The sequence below is a fragment of the Cyprinus carpio genome, chromosome A15, assembly GCF_018340385.1.
Source record: "Cyprinus carpio isolate SPL01 chromosome A15, ASM1834038v1, whole genome shotgun sequence".
In the NCBI taxonomy this organism is placed as follows: Eukaryota; Metazoa; Chordata; class Actinopteri; order Cypriniformes; family Cyprinidae; genus Cyprinus; species Cyprinus carpio.
Genome location: NC_056586.1, coordinates 18,158,089 through 18,174,478, shown reverse-complemented (window position 1 = coordinate 18,174,478; position 16,390 = coordinate 18,158,089). Strand labels below are relative to the sequence as shown.

General features: G+C 34.3%; 2 protein-coding genes across 4 annotated transcripts; both read left to right on the top strand.

Moving 5' to 3' along the window:
• The first annotated feature begins 1,111 nt into the window (after positions 1-1,111).
• On the top strand, positions 1,112-2,784 carry LOC122147720 (lymphocyte antigen 6D-like). Its single transcript, XM_042771331.1, has 3 exons — positions 1,112-1,269; positions 1,754-1,849; positions 2,465-2,784. The coding sequence occupies exons 1-3, from the start codon at positions 1,197-1,199 to the stop codon at positions 2,545-2,547; spliced, it is 252 nt and encodes an 83-aa protein (XP_042627265.1). The 5' UTR covers positions 1,112-1,196; the 3' UTR covers positions 2,548-2,784.
• A 2,807-nt stretch (positions 2,785-5,591) lies between these two features.
• On the top strand, positions 5,592-16,366 carry LOC109045781 (SAM domain-containing protein SAMSN-1-like). Of its 3 annotated transcripts, none has more exons than XM_042771329.1 (16): positions 5,592-5,740; positions 7,318-7,461; positions 7,818-7,864; positions 8,029-8,066; positions 8,397-8,480; positions 9,633-9,724; positions 9,854-9,916; positions 10,219-10,321; positions 10,562-10,908; positions 12,931-13,011; positions 13,211-13,339; positions 13,916-14,021; positions 14,110-14,261; positions 14,391-14,609; positions 15,285-15,435; positions 15,957-16,366. In XM_042771329.1, exons 1-16 carry the CDS (start codon positions 5,717-5,719, stop codon positions 16,058-16,060), a joined length of 1,884 nt encoding a protein of 627 aa, XP_042627263.1. In that variant the 5' UTR covers positions 5,592-5,716; the 3' UTR covers positions 16,061-16,366. The 3 variants fall into 3 exon arrangements, with proteins under 3 accessions (XP_042627263.1, XP_042627262.1, XP_042627264.1); XM_042771328.1 differs by having other exon boundaries at positions 14,104-14,261; XM_042771330.1 differs by lacking the exon at positions 8,397-8,480 and having other exon boundaries at positions 14,104-14,261.
• Positions 16,367-16,390: the final 24 nt, after the last annotated feature.

The window sequence follows — 16,390 nt, the reverse complement described above, 5'->3', positions numbered from 1 at the left end:
TACATGCAGCATGTATCAAAAAAATAAAAAAATAAATTCCTCTAGATATATTTTCTGTTTTCTCAGATGCAACATTTGTACTTGTTCTAAAAACGCTTTTAATTTGTTATCCACAATCATGACAATGTCATGTAAAGCTGTGATAAACTTACTTATCTGATATTGTATTCTCAAGAGGAAAATATCCGTCATATTTTGGCAATTTAACCTTAATCTTGAGAGCTGAACATTGGCAATTGCCTCCAGTCCCCAAATAGCTCTCTTCAATGCAATAACTAGTCTCAAACGTCTATATAAATGCCAGAGCCTAAAAACAATAAAATACTAATCTTTAGACAGATTACCCATGAGGCCTGTCCATGCCCTAGCTCTGAAAAGCAGTGAATTCACTTGACTTCACGGCCCTGAGATGCATGCTATTAGAGATCATTTTGCCAGCTGGCCTGTAATTTCAACTTTGAGATGAGATTTGCATTTTTAATAAGAGGTAAGAGGCCATGAGAGGTTATGAAATAACTGAGTGATTTAGTATAGAATGAGAAGTGGTCCAAGTATAGATCCCAGTGGAACACCAGAGGATTGTTGGTGTGCAGATTAATTGGATGTTTTCTATCGTACCTGACAGGTTTAATAATGCAGGAGGAATATGAATTTAAGAGCTCTGCACTTTGGATGCTTATCTCACAGAATAGTGTGGTTTATGGTTTCAATTATTAAAGAATTATATTATAGAATAGAAGTACAATCATTGTGATATTTGGCAAATGTGTCCGTTAATGGTTTCTTCCTAAGGATGTAATGCATTGTGGTAGAATCTGCTACTGCTGGAAAATAGATAGTCTTCTCAATCTTAAAAAAGATGATTTATTAGAATTAGAGAAATATGAAATTACGGGCAAATAAGTGAAAAGATTAAGAAAAAATAAGTGAAAGATTAAGAAACGACATTGTGAAGTTGCAGGCTTGATAGAAGTTCTTAGATCTTGCAAAACAATTCACAAGCTAAGTACAGACTATAAGATAAGCAGAGAATTACTGGAAAAATAATATTACTTCCTTGTCCAGGAGCTAAGCTGACATCTACAGTATATCTGGTTACATGAAACCTGTCATACAGCATTATTGTTATGCTTTAGAAAGAATGTATTTGCAGTAAAAGGTGTAACCGAGGTATATAAAGAAATGTGTTCCTCTGCATGACCAGACCAGCTTCCATCATGAAGACGCTAGTGTGTGCTCTTATTGTGGTGCTTCTCTGCAGTGCCTCAGGTAAAATTAAAGCTTTTTTTTCTCTCTTTCTCTTTCTCTCTCTTTCTCTCTCTCTCTCTCTCTCTCTCTCTCTCTCTCTCTCTATATATATATATATATATATATATCTTTTATCTTCCTATTCAAATTATCTATTTAAATAAACAGGGGTCTAAGGGTTAGAGCTTATTGAATCATACAAATTCACAAATTAATCACTGCAGTGCAATTTGTGAAATGGTTCAACTGATTAATTGAAAAGAATAGACTCAAACGAATGGTTTGTTCATGAATTGCATATTGCTATCATGTCTCAGAGTGGGTCATGATTTCATCACTTCAAAACAATAAGGAAAGGAAATAATATGTTTTTATGAAATGTAGTGTAGCAAATTGTCAAATATTATGCTTTGGAATGCAGTTAAAAGTTTTCCAAACTGCTCTGATACAGTGCAGATACTTTCTCCATTGCTATCTGTCTGTCTAATATGTAATCTCCCATTAGTGCACTCGCTGACATGCTACACCTGTGTGGATGGGGACTGCAAGACCCCAACAGAATGTCCTGCCTCAAGCAATTTCTGCAAAACAGTTTCAACAGGTAAGCAATCAATCTTAACATAATTTATTTACTCAATTTTCAAGTCATTAACATCCAATGTAATTTTACTATCATTGATATAATACCTTATGTTAATATTTTGAATTCTATTTTATATATATATATATATATATATATATATATATATATATATATATATATATATATATATATATATATATATATATATATATATTCATTTTAATTTGTTACATTTTTAGTAATTTTTTGTGTTTTTGTCATTTTTACTATTATATTTGAATATGTCTTTTTTTAGTAAGTTTTAGTTTTTAGTTTATTTAGTTGTTATTGTAATTTAGTAGTTATTTTAGTGCTTCAGCTTAACGAAAAAAAAATGTTGCCTTGGCAACTAGCTTAAATAAGTTTTTTATATATATATTTTATTTATTTTTAGTTAATGTTTATTTTATTTCAAGTTATAAAAATTGTATGGTTTTAATTTTAGTTTTTGTTAACGATAATAACCTGGGTAACAGCTTCATATTTATCACCCCTTGGTAGGTGAAGGAAAATGTTGTTTCTTCATTAGAGGTCTGTTTTCTACAAGTTTAAATAGGATATTGAGCTGTTTTCTTGTTATGCCCTAAACCGTAGCCACTGTGTTCAGCCGGACATGTGAGGAGTTCTGTGTTCCGGGAGTGAACATCTACTGCTGCACTTCTGATCTGTGTGACTGATCTCTCAACGTCACCAGTCCTGCTGATCGACTGTTCTTGAGTCAGGCACTTATGTTCATTGCAATAGCATAGCAGGAAATATTGGGTTACTCTAGGTGTATACTTTTTCTAATGACTTTCTACCATCTGACTCAACATGGTTTGCTTTACATAGCACTACTTGAAGGAATGTCTAAAGTGTAGTTTCTGTCGCAGCTCTACATGATTTATGAATTGAATAAAATCTACTCAGTAAAATGCTGTGTATGTGTGTGTTCAGTATCAAAGGAATGTAGGTCATTTGAGAGAGATGTTATGATGCCATATGTGTCTGGATTAACTGCTGCTTTTAACAGATGAGAAGCCAAACATGCAGTCCAGGCATTAATATCGCTCATGAAATGCAAAAAAAGAAAAAAGAAATGCATATCAAATGTCGATTAAAGGAGATTTAAAACATAATTACTCGCTTGTTCCAAACAAGCTTAACTCCTTTAGAGTTGATGAGATGCTCTGTACACTTTATCAACCATTCACAAGTTTTAGTCAACAAGTTTATTGTTCAGTCTGGGGATTATGAAAAAAGTAACTTTAAATTTTGCACAGATAACTGTTGTGCTCATTATTATATGCATAATAATACTAATTATAATTATAATTTTTAACATAAACATTGCAGTTTTCTATATAAATACATATATACACAATATCTTAAAAATACCTTTCCTGTACACAAAAAATGTGGGCTCCTTCTAATCATTTTAATTCAACAAGGAAATATAGGTCAGGCATGAATTAATCCTCCTGTCTTTATTTCCGTTTCCATGACTGCAGGGTTTGTTATTAAAGAGACTGAGGATTTTCTTCCTTAAAAATAACCAGCTGGGAACCTGTGCACCTTCTTTCACACAATGACCAGGACAGCAATTTATCTTGTCATGTTCTCTAATAGACAGCAAAAGATTAAGAGCTAGAGGCCTCAGTGTGTTAAACTGACATAGCATTTATGTCATTTTACAAGTTCCAAGAAATCAGCAAGTGAATGAGCTTTCGTTTCTGAGAATCTGAGCTCTTTCATTGATTAAGGAAGAGTGATTTACAAGATTTGTCAAGAAAGAGAAAGAAAAGGGAGGAACAGAACACATATCAGTGATGGATTGAACTTTAACTGAACTGAAGCTGTAGAAAAAGGCCTTGTCATCTTGGAGTTGCCACGATCAATTCCAGTTTGCAACCCATTTTAGTTCTGCAATTTGAGTGAAACTTGATACTGAATGAGGAAGAAATGTTGGATAGGGCTTAACTGTATCTATTTCAAGCTGATTGGACAGTAAAAAGTGGGTATTACCCTCCAAAAAAAATTGTTAAAATTATACCTAAAAACCTATTTTGCAATAAATGTTGTCAGCAAAAAAGGAAAGTCATTTAAGAGGAAGACACATTTTATTCATATTATAAAGATTTTTTAACAACACCAATAATAACACCACCAATGGATTCCACTTGAATTTTGTGCATTAAGAAATGAAATAGGTTTCATTGTGATTTTTGGTTGACTTTAAAATGGAATCTTCTGCTTGAATTACCTTAAAATATGCATTTGTAAATATGAAAAACTTATCTTAAAATTTACGAGAGCACATTAATAATTTGAGTGCATTAGTCATGCTAGTGCCAAACCAGCCGTCACCTCAAACTGCCCTTTTCACTGCAACATAAAGGAAACGAACAGATTGCATAATTGGGCAAACGTCCAAAAATCAGAACAAGCAGATTATCACTGAAGCAAATCAAATGTCTGATGACCTTCACATTCATCTGCATGCACAGTCAGAGAGAAACCATGAACACCTTGATTTCATATTGACCCGTTTTCTGCATCAGCTTAGACATTCTTGAACCAGATTCAGTCCTGTCCTGAGGTCTGAAACTCTATATTGTGCACCACAATCCCCTGGACCTATTTTAAAACAATTCCATATATAAGCGACTTAAGGATTGTTGACAAGACATCACATGCTCTTTGGCTAAGAAACACTCACTGTGCTAGCAGGTAGTGTCATATGCTGCAGCGCATCCTCAGCTGGGCAGATTTCCTCTAGCTGAGAATGGAAGAAAAAAGCTTTTCACAAGAGAATAAAGTTCTTATTAAAAAATGTAAATCCACACTCCTAAAAATTATAGAATGTAAAAAGTGAACTGCACTTAAGGGGAAATTTCTGTGTGACCTGAGCTTCACAATTCTAATGATGGTTTAACCTTATGTAGTGAGGATGATTTGGTCATATTAAATAAAATTTTTGAGCTAAAGTTAGTTCAGTTGGTTCCACATGAAATATATATTTTTAGGTTACCCAATGTGTTTTACAGTGCAGTCAAGCTTTTTGAAGGTACTTGAATGATGAATTCTCCTAAGGGCTGTGCTTTAATGTCACCTTCATTTCCCTTTCCCTGTGGATGGAGTCAGAACATGGTGCTCGGTTAATAAAATATTTCTCACTGCCATTTTTAAATATATTTCTATGTCACCAGCATGAAATGAGTTCCTTGTGTAGAGACTGCAGGTGTTCACTTCTTATATAACGTGTTTGTCTTCAGTCTACATTTAAAAAAAATAAAGTTACTTTTTAGAGAAAATATGGCTAAATAAAATACTTTTCAAAAATATTATATAGTAAAAATATTATTTAAAAAATACAATAAATATAAATATTCCTTTAGTTCAAAAGTTTATTTTTACTTCAGTTTTAGTTGTCTGGAGTATATAAGTGCAGCTTCCAAAAACAATGTTATGAAATTACTGTTTTAAATAAAAAATAGATAAATAAAAAAGTAAACTTTTACATGCCTATGTACCACATTTTTCATTTACACATGACTGGCGTTTACAGTAAATTACACAAACGGCTGTTGTACAACTTTGTCATATACTGCAAACAAAAGCTCTCAACCCAGTTCACTTGTAAGTAAACAACATCAGCATTAACGAGCTCAGCAGTAGATTGAGGGGCTGTCTGGAGTGGTAATGGTCCTCCACATCTATTGGATTAGAGGAAGGATGTCATTCAGTAGTACTCTGTGGAGCAGTAGGCAGCCTGGAACACTAAGCACTCTGATCTCTGTCTGCCTCTGACTCGTCCTATTGTTCATCCTGTGCTGTGGGCACTGGAAAGAAACCATTCTTTCCAGAATGAATCTCTTCTGCTTCTCTCTGGTAAGATGTGATTCATATTTTCTGTTCTGTGGTTTATATATTGTAGAACGTGACCTGCTAGAGGATGTGAAGGCAACATGTGATAATGCATGAAGATCAGGAACCATGCTTTAGCTGCTCAAGGAAGGTCTTTTGTTATGCTTTCTGTTAGTTAAGAAGTCAAGTCAATATGTTTATTATGGCTTACATTTGTAGCCCTTGCATTAAAGATATATATTTTTTATCTTAGCTTCACAATATTTAAACGGGTCATGAACTAAGAAATCAAAATTTCCTTAATCTTTTGATATGTAAGAGGTCATTGTACTATAAAAAACATCCTGTAAGTTTCAGAACTCAAAACTTTCTTGTTAGTCTAAAAATAGCTTATATTGAAGCCAATCTGCCGAAACGACAGGTTGTGGAATGTGCCACTTTATGACGTAATAGTGTGGCTAAGCACCGTCTCCAAAGAAGAAGATCAACGCCTGCTCCTACATCGCTGCCTGTTTGTAACTTAAGCCCCTTTCACACTGCGCGTTGGACCCGGAAAATTGCCGGAACATTGCCGGGTCAGCTTCTGTGTGAACGCAAACACGTCCCGGGATTGATTCCGGGATTGATCCCGGGTTGGGGACCTAGTAACATTGCCGGGTTCAGTCCCAGAACGAGCGCTGTGTGAATAAAAGCCAGAACCAATGCCGTGACATTACCCGTGTATTTTCCGGAATCGCAGTGTGAAAGGGGCTTATGTTTCTCTACCAGATGTTGTGTTGTTTTGTGCAAATTTATAATTAATGGTGGTCTCACTTCACTGAATTCACGCTGGTCTGATCTTCTGTAAGCAAACTAATGCTTCTGGGTTATTAATTTGCACTCAAATGCACTATAAACACTGCAATAAATCAGGGTCTTAAATGGGGATCCCCTAGGGGATCGGTGGTTGTAGTGCATTAATCTCAAAATAATTTCTGTTAAAAAAAATCATTTGCTTTAGATAATATACAATATGAACTAAGTTTCAACCAAAGCTAAAGCTTAAATTCAGCTAAATATTTTACTGAACCATCCATGAGAAATTTGTAGTAAAATTAAAATGCACTTGCATATGACCTTATATAAACAATGATAATTTTAATGTGAACGTCATAACAAAATATGCAAATTGCAAATTAACATATTACTTATAATACTTACATTACTATAATACTATATGCTGTATATAATATAGGCCAGGCTTAAAATGCAACAATTTTATGCAAGGCATTTTATAACTAGGGTTATTTTTGATATTTATGAGGTAGCAGAATAATTTATCATAATATTTTTCATTTTCATTTTAAAGTTGTAGCATTTTTTTTGTCATTTTTATAAGATTAAGTGCTTTTAGTTTTTTTATTTAAAGTTTCTTTTATTTCTAACATAAATCCTTTTATGATTTTAGTTTTAGTTCATTATAATTACCCTGTTTATAACAAGGTCCGAGTCTCTATCCACCAAGGGATTGAAGACCCTTGTAATAAATTCAGATTTTTATTGTGTCTTAAGTACATTTTATGAGCAGCACAGGTTGTGACAGACATGATGTTGTTTTGTAGGAGGGCTCTATGGACAGCCTGTATGAGGCCGTGCAGGAATCCTGTAAGGCTCAGGTGTACACCATCCCGAACAGGTCCGGCAACCCAGCTGTTCTCTCAGATGACGCCACCAAATGGAGAAGCACGGGGCGTTCCATCTCCATGGTAACTATAGATATGACTGCTTGAATGTTGAATGCATATACTGCACTGTCATGGGAAATGTATCGGCCATCTGGACGCACATATTACTGCTCGGGAAATGATGAGCTTCTATTAAATGAATGCTGCTGCTAATAGATTGTGCTGTAACCATATGGAAATATATTAATATCTATTTGAGGCCTGTCTATGAGACAGAAACCTGAAATGAAAGGCTTGCGAAATCTTGAGAACATGCCAGGCATGCATATAATTTCACATTCATATTTCAAATAAATATATACAATAATGTATGACTTTGCATGTTAAAATTTCTAGATAAAAATGATACAAATGCCTCATACTGTATTTATTTACAGGAAATTTCACAAACCAACTCAGACAACACTAGAAAAAAGAAACAATGGTGAGTTCAGTCTTTGTTTTTAGTGAACAAAGAAAAAAATGTTGAACTTCCAGTCCAAGCAAAAGTGAAAGAGCCCTTTAGTCTTTCATACTGATAGATAATACAAAATGACTCTCTGTGAATATGTGTACTTTCTTTAAATGTCTTCTTGCATCTTCTTTCAGTTCACTACCAAAATCTGTTTCTGAAAATGAAGCTTTAGGTATGTGATATTTTGAGAGATATTTTATACATTTTCCTAAACTTCTTCCTTCTGCATCACATGACTAAGCTGCAAGAGTACACCCTTGTTATGCTTTAATGCTCATAAAGCAACTAGCTTGACTGACAGTCAACCATCAAATGGATAATGAAAAAGAAAGACTAGTACAGTGTTTATCAGATCATTGTGAACATGAATGAAAGGACAAACCAGATTTTCTACATTTTCTTGCTTTTAAACGGGATTTCACAGAGTGAAAAAGTAAAAGCATGGAACATTAGTGGACCTTAAACGAACAAAGCCCTAATGGTTTTGATTTCCCTCCTGCAGATAATACCGTCTGCACTAATTCTGTCTGGCCCATTGCCAAAATGGAGGAAGATTTAGTCCTCTTGAGGAACAATCAGAATGAAGGTAAAACCAGTCTGAGGATTTGTAGGTTAAGCCCGACTAGATTTAATTTACAAGACACACACAACTAAGAAACATCCTCTTGCTTTTGGCCAATCAGACGGTCTATAAGATTCCGATTGCATCAAATCCCATTGACAGTGAATGGAGAGTGTTGTGCAGTCATCAGCTCACTTAAAGCACTTGCTCGTCCTGTGAGGGATTAATTAAGAAACAGCAGGGTCTTAATTGTAAATAGGGCACTAGACTTCAGCCTCTTAGTTAACTGTGGAGGCCTTTCAATGACAATGTAATGGGGTAGCTGCCATGGACTTTTTAAATCAACATTCGAGATTTTAGGTTAAAATGTATAGGGAATATTTGAATATTTTAGATCTTATAATTGGTCACCATTTTTTTCTCACCAATTTTAAACATCCGTTTACCTTTTAAATGGCCCTGTGGTGTGATAGAGATATCAAGTTTTAAAAGCACAAATATTCCATGTAATGTCTCGGTTATTATTTTAGGTTTATAAATGTTGCATAATATTTATAAAAGAATTGCTAAATGGTTTTAGATGGCGTATAGCATGTCACACCACAGGACCTAGACAAAACTACTCATTTGTTATTTACATTCTAACAAAGTCATCTGATTTTATTTGTAATGTATCAATCTAACTAGTGTTAAATGTAGTTTATCTTAGTGCTTTTTTTTTAGGATTTTTATGTTATTTTAATATTTTATTATCTGTTTTTTTTTTTATATATTGTGGAGATTTTATGATTTTTTTATTATGTTATCTCTAATCATTTTAAGGTAATAATGTTGCTGAACCTGTCTGTATAGATGAACCACATTTCCTTGACTAAGCAGAGTAAAATCATCTGCCACATGTTCTTTCCCCTCGTCAAAATACTTGAAGCAGCAAAACAGGAAACAAAGTGCAAAACCACATAAGTTTTCTCATACGGAATGTACTATTTTGAGCTCCGCTTTGGTTTACACTTTTTGTTTGTCTTACCAGAGATTCTGTAATTTCTTGTTTTATGTGCTGAAGTCTTGTGCTAATAAAATAAAAACTTAAATAAAAAAGCAAATGTTTTATATAGTGAAAATTTTGCTTTTTTGCTAAGGTTGCTAATAATTAGATTAAATGTGCTTAAATTTCAGATATGGTGAAAGCTATAAGAAGGGCTGAAAGCCAGACAATGGCAGACAGAAAGACCATTTCAAGAAACATACCACAAGAGATTCCTGTCCAGGTCTGAAAATATGCCATTTGTGTCTAGCAATAGAATTATGTTAGTATATTTAAAAGTTATAGCCTAGAAAATGTTTATGGGATATTTATTATATTTTTTCATAACTTTTTCTATTTATTTCATTGGTAGATTGTGTATTATGAGGGGTGCAATCTAAACCAAGATCAGCTAAGCAGCAGACAGAATGGCATGGTGAGTTCAAGCCCTGTCCTCCCAGGTGCTTTGTGCCATCTATAATGTAACTGATCATCATTTTTATAACAGGGGCCAGAACAACAGTTTTCCCCATAAAGGGTATTGTATTATGCCCAAGTAATCCCTCTGCCCACATGGCACTAGAGTCAGTCTAAATTGCTAAATTTGTTATGCATTCAACAGTGTAACAGTCCATCAGTGGATTTACTGTTGAGAGTTATCAATACTGATAACATAATGAGGTAGCAGAATAATTTATCATAAATGTAATATATATATATAATTTTGTCTGTTTACAGCATGAAACAGGAATTGCAGAGATGACACAGCTAAGAGGGACAAGGATGAAAAAAGTAGAGCAGAAAGGCAGTAAAAGAGGAACTCCAACACAAGAGACAACAGGTAAATAAATCTATTGTTGATGCAATAAGTCTTTATTATTATTATTATTATTATTATTATTATTATTATTAAAAGCTGTGTGTCGACATCATTGACAGATATTGTTGTTTTGCTTTGTTTTGTTATGTTATGTTATGTTATGTTATGTTATGTTATGTTATGTTATGTTATGTTATTTTATGTTATGTTATGTTATGTTATGTTATGTTATGTTATGTTTTTTTTTTTTTTTTTTATCAGCATCTTTCAAAGCTCACATCAGTGGTGCCAAAGGAATGATGTGTGACACTGGGCTACAGTCAGATAATCGAGAGAATTTGTGTACCTCTGCTGTGAGGTCAAGGGTCACAGAGACAGCACCCGCCAGACATCGCTGGAGTAACCCCACTGAAACAGCCTTAAACTGGGTACCAGCCTACAATACCTGTCTACATCCCTGCAATGAATATCGAGAGCACTTCTGTGACTGCACTACATCCACAATCCAAGGTCAAGGAGATAAAATCAATGTTCAAAACACAAAGAAAGACTCCTTGCCCAAAGGAGTGTTGCGTTCCAGCACCAGTGTAGATTTCTCTGCCTGCAATGTAAGTCATTTTTGATGTATATATCATTCAAAATTAGGGGTTGGTGAGTTTTTTTAAATGTTGTTGAAAGAAGTCTCTTATGCTGCATTTATTTGATCAAAAATACAGCAAAAACATCCAAGCTTCTTAATTCATGTGATATAAACACAAGCTGTTAACCTCCTATCAAGCACTGAATGCATGTTATTTTATAAGACTGTTGAAGATCGTCCTGTCATGCCAACCAGTAATATTTTCACACACTTCAGGATGATGACCTCTAGTGTTTTCTGAAGGTATATAAAGACAATGTAAATTGATAATGTTTTCCTGCTTCCTGGTTTCTCATATGTATCATCTTTCTAGCACTGAGTATGGGTGAACAACTACACCGTATCAGTCTCAGATAAACTGAAGCTCTCATAAAAGGTTAGGAAGGGCTGCTTGTTTTCAATGGCTTGTAGTGCTTGAAGAAATAGATTATAATGCTGTAATCCCGGATTTGGATTTTGCTATGGCCGACTGCACACAGCTGGATTAGGCTGCAACTGTCTGTAAGGTTTTCTTGAACACTATTGGTCAGTTCATGCCTCTTACAGCAATCCGTATTTTTAAGTAAGTCTTTCTTTAATGAAACAGAAGTGTTTAATTTTTGTGCCTCTAGCGATGCAAAACGTAATTGCAAAAGTTATGATTATTTTCAAACAGGTTTAAACGTATAGTTTTCTATATGTATATAAAGGTAAGATTTTAATTCTTTACATATAAAAAGCCAATGACCAACATGCTTTGCATATGCAAAATACATAAGAAAGATGTAAGATAAAACTTGTCGTTGTGCAGTTCAAAAGAAATCCTAACTGAAAGTTGTGAAAGTAAACAGGAAGTGTTTCAAAAGCATGTGTCCACTTCCTTGCGTGCAGTGGAGTTACTTCCCCTATACAGAGACCAGATTTTGCAATTTGGGCAAAAGACAAAAGGAATTTTGATTAATAAGCTTTTTGATTAATAAAATTATGAACATGTCATTAATCATTGAAGCTATATGAAAAAACGGTGGAAGCACAGATTTTTACATTTATTCCACAAGCTGAGGGCCTTCATGAAACCAAACCAATATGATGCAAGGAGGCTTCGATGTAAAAAGCACCTCTATGGAAATTTTGTGCCACAGAGTCCCACTTACTGAATTTGTGTTACTCGAAATGACTGTGAAGTGGTGAACCACAAAATGCAGACTCAAGCATTTGGTGTTTTTCCCCTATAGAACGGATGCCTTGATAATAGACCGAATGCGCATTGGCTCACATCCTGTGTGATTTGAGGAAGTACTTGTAATCGGTTCTTCTGCTGAAGCATTGCATTTTTACACTTGTGGAGCTGAGAGGTAAAACCGCTAGTTTCAGATTAGACTTTTGTACACACACGTCAAGGCGATGCTTCAAAGGGCTGCTTCAAATGTATCAGACAAACCAAAAAGTCTTAAACCTAAGGTAGGTTTTGTTAATGTATCTTTATATTTTAGCTAATAATTTGAAGGTGTTATTCAACTAGTTCAGATATATTAGGTTATAGTACAGTAGATATGTCATGCAGTGCTGCCATATTCCAGTAGATCTGACGTTTGAAAATGGACCAATAAAAATTGACATTTCTAAAAACAATGTAATAAAAGAAAACAGCTTGGCACCACACAGCATTACTGAATAAGTACAGCTTTGTCAAGGTCAAATGCTCGAGAATGGCTCTAATGATACCACAGTTTGCTATTGGATTGAGATTACATGGATTTAGATTTGCATTATTTGCATTTTCCTGTGGAAGAGCTGACAGGTTTTGAGCAGATTATGAATCATTCAGTGTTTTTTATCAAATTGAAAACACTAAAATGATGACACGTCAAGTGAAGTGCTTTATAACTTGATGACAAGGACACTTTAATGACAAGTTTGGTTTTATGCAAAGTACTATACATGTACATGTAGCATGTGCCTTGATGTTATATCAGTTATGAATGTGGATGGTTTTATTTACCTGACACAGAGATCCACCAGTTTTGGAAGATTTGACACATTCAGAAATCAACACTCCCCTTCCAAACTTGAGGAAAATGGAGCACCTGAGGTAAGAAGAATTTGCATGAATAAGAGTGTTTATATGCCAATATGATACAATGTTTCCTCATAAATTATTTTTCACTGGGTATTTAAATGAAAAACCAGCAGCCTATTTAAACTGACCACTGGATGGAGTTTTTTTTTTTTTTTTTTAGATGCAAAAGGATTAACAAAACATTTTGTGTGTTTTCGGGTGTATAAAACAGGCAGAGGGTGAGTCAACAGCAGAAAACTGCGAGAAAGCGGGAAGTCTGGGAAAAAAGATGAAAGCCATCTCGATGACTATGCGTAAAAGGATGGCCAAGAAACACATCAAATCCTTCTCTGAGGACATGGTGAGTCACTCGATCGTCTCTAAGCAAGTTCCTCATTAGATTACTGACACTGATTAGGCAACTCAGTTCTTTATTACCCAAAATAACAGCAGTTCATCAGACAGTACAGGGAGATTGAGGCTTGGTTGCCACATTTAAAGAAATATTAAATAGGCCTATGTATGTACAGTAAATATTAGGGGGCTGTATTATTCCCTATCCTAAAATGTTTTATTATTATTATTATTATTATTATTATTATATAAAACAAAAATTATATATATATTCAAATCTGATATGAATTAATTATTATATTAATTTATATTAATTACTGTATGATATCATCAATGTTTAAAAGTCTATATCAATATATAGCTAATTTCCATCTCCGTTAACTAACATTTACTATATGTATTTTACAATGTAATCTCTTAAAAAAAGAAGTGCAAAGCTGTACCTTAAAGGTACACATTAGTACCTAAAATGTGTATTCTTTTTTTTTTTTTTAAGAGTATTGCTTCAGTGACAGTTCTCCCAATCACTTAATCTGTAGAATAGTTTGTATGAATATCCAGACTGATATTTTGATTGGTGCAGGGTGATGACACTGAGGGACAAACAGAGAACGGGTCTCCAGCAGAGAAGAGCTCAGACCACACCAGCAACTCATTAGAAAGCCTCTACAGTGGACAGAGCTCATCCAGTAAGTATCTACACACATGCGACTGAAGTGGAAAGTGTTGTTTTGACATTGTAATTATACTCTTTTTTGTTTATATTTATTGGCTCAGGTGGTGTGGCTAGCAATTCAGATGTATCCAGTAACAGAGACAGCCTGAAACTGGAGGAGGAAGTGCCCTACACTGGACAGTTCTGCGGGCGAGCCAAAGTACATACAGACTTTCTCCCCAGTCCATATGATACAGACTCCCTCAAACTGAAGGTGAAATAAAAATTGTGATGTTTTTATTCAAACTTGCATCCAGATTAATTAATCATCACAATTTTAAAGGAGAAACATTAACTGCCAACAGTAAGTTAATGGTGTTGGTGATCTTTTTTTTTTTTTTAGGTGGGAGACATCATCAACATCATAAGTAAACCACCTATGGGCATATGGACAGGAATGCTTAATAATAAAGTAGGAAATTTCAAGTTTATTTATGTGGATGTTCTGCCTGAGAAAGAGAAGGAAGAAGAAGAGGAGGCTCCAAAAATAAAACCTGTGAAAGTATGCAAGAAGCCTCGACCAAATACGCTCCTGGAGTTATTAGAGAGACTTCATTTAGAGGTATAACCAGACAAGACACACATGTGTATACATGCACACGTAGAAAACATCACTTATCCTTCATGCCCACCTGCTTAATGCTGCAAAATCCACTAAAACTATCCACACGTTTTAAAGTCACTATCTTCACCTCACACTGAAATAACTGAAATTAACTGAAATAAAACTATTTTAAAAAAATTCTGTAACTGAAAAAAAAAAGTTGAAATAAAATAAAATATGAATACTAGATGTAAAATGTTGCCTTGTAAACTAACTGAAATAAAAAAATAAGTTAAAGTATTAAAATAATATAAATATAACAATGTTGATAGTAATATATAATACAATATAAATATGTTAATAAAATAATATAAACAATAATAGCTTTATAATTAATTTTTAATAAAAATGACAAACAAAAAAAATATAAAATGAATAGAAAAAATGACTGTAAATGCAAAAAAATAAATAATGCTATAATAGTATATAAATAGTAAATAAATAAATACATAAACACTAGAAAATGAATTAAAAATGCCCACTCACATCCACACTAGTGGACATATATGATTCAGTACAAGTGCAAGATAATTTTCCTAAGATTTCCATTAAAAATGTCCATAAATTTGTCTTTGATCAGATAGATTTTAGCTGTATTTCACATTTTAATGTTTGAAATCTCTTTTGTCACAGGAATATGCATCTTCATTACTCCTCAATGGCTACCAGACAGTAGATGATCTCAAACATCTGAAAGAGAGGCATTTGATTGAGCTGAATGTGACCGATCCAGAGCACAGACACAAGCTGCTTGCTGCATCAGACTGCCTCTATGTCACAAGCAGTGAGTATCAGTACAAGCAATTGTGGGCAAAATGCAATGCTTCAAGCACCTGTGGGCAAAACTATATTTTGGTTTCTCTGTGTCCATCTCAGGAAACATTATGTCAGCAAGCCTCAGGAAGGACATAGATACTGCTATCTTTGCATCGTCTATTTTTGTGTTTGGATGAAATTCTGCCTAGAGTTAAACTGCGAGCCCAGTAATACTGAAAGTCACAACCTTATCTGTTTTAATTTAATCTAGAATGCTCTGTGCAGTCAGGAACATCCTTTTCCTGTAAATGCAGGTCAGGATTAATTGCCGTTTGGATGTGGGCTCACTGTGTGAGCAGGTGGCACATGGCTGGGCTGCTCTGGCTGATATGAGTGTGGGATAATAACCAGGAAGACATACTGTCATTTAATTAACTTTCATTTCATTAGGGTTTTTGCACAAACGCAAACCTGATTTGTTTGGCAGAGATGAAATTAACGAGCAGGAATCTGTATGAGAGATTTAACCTTTCTTTGCTTTCCTTACAGAAGACGAAGATGGAGAGATGAAGGGCGATGAGGAGGAAGACGAAGATAATGACTGTCCCAGAGACTCGGGTTGTTTTATTCCTGCAGAGTGTCCTGACAGCTGAGATTTAATTAATATCTCTCTCCTGATATAATTTAATGTTAAAGCTACAAACAGACACAGTTACAACTCTGTTAATGTTTTCTTTTGTCACAATGTGTGTTCGTCTTTCATTTGAAGGTACTTGTGTTTTGTATTTACACACTCTTTGTTCAGCTTTGTGTTGAAGTAACCTATTTCTGTTACTGTAGATGTTATGTGAACTTTCATGGTGATATACTTGTGTTTGAGGCATTTTAACAGCTTTTACAAATGTCTGTCATGACTGAATTGTATATAATGTTATTAAAAATAAATTATTTATTCTGCAGCTTTCTTTTCTTTCTCGTTTTGC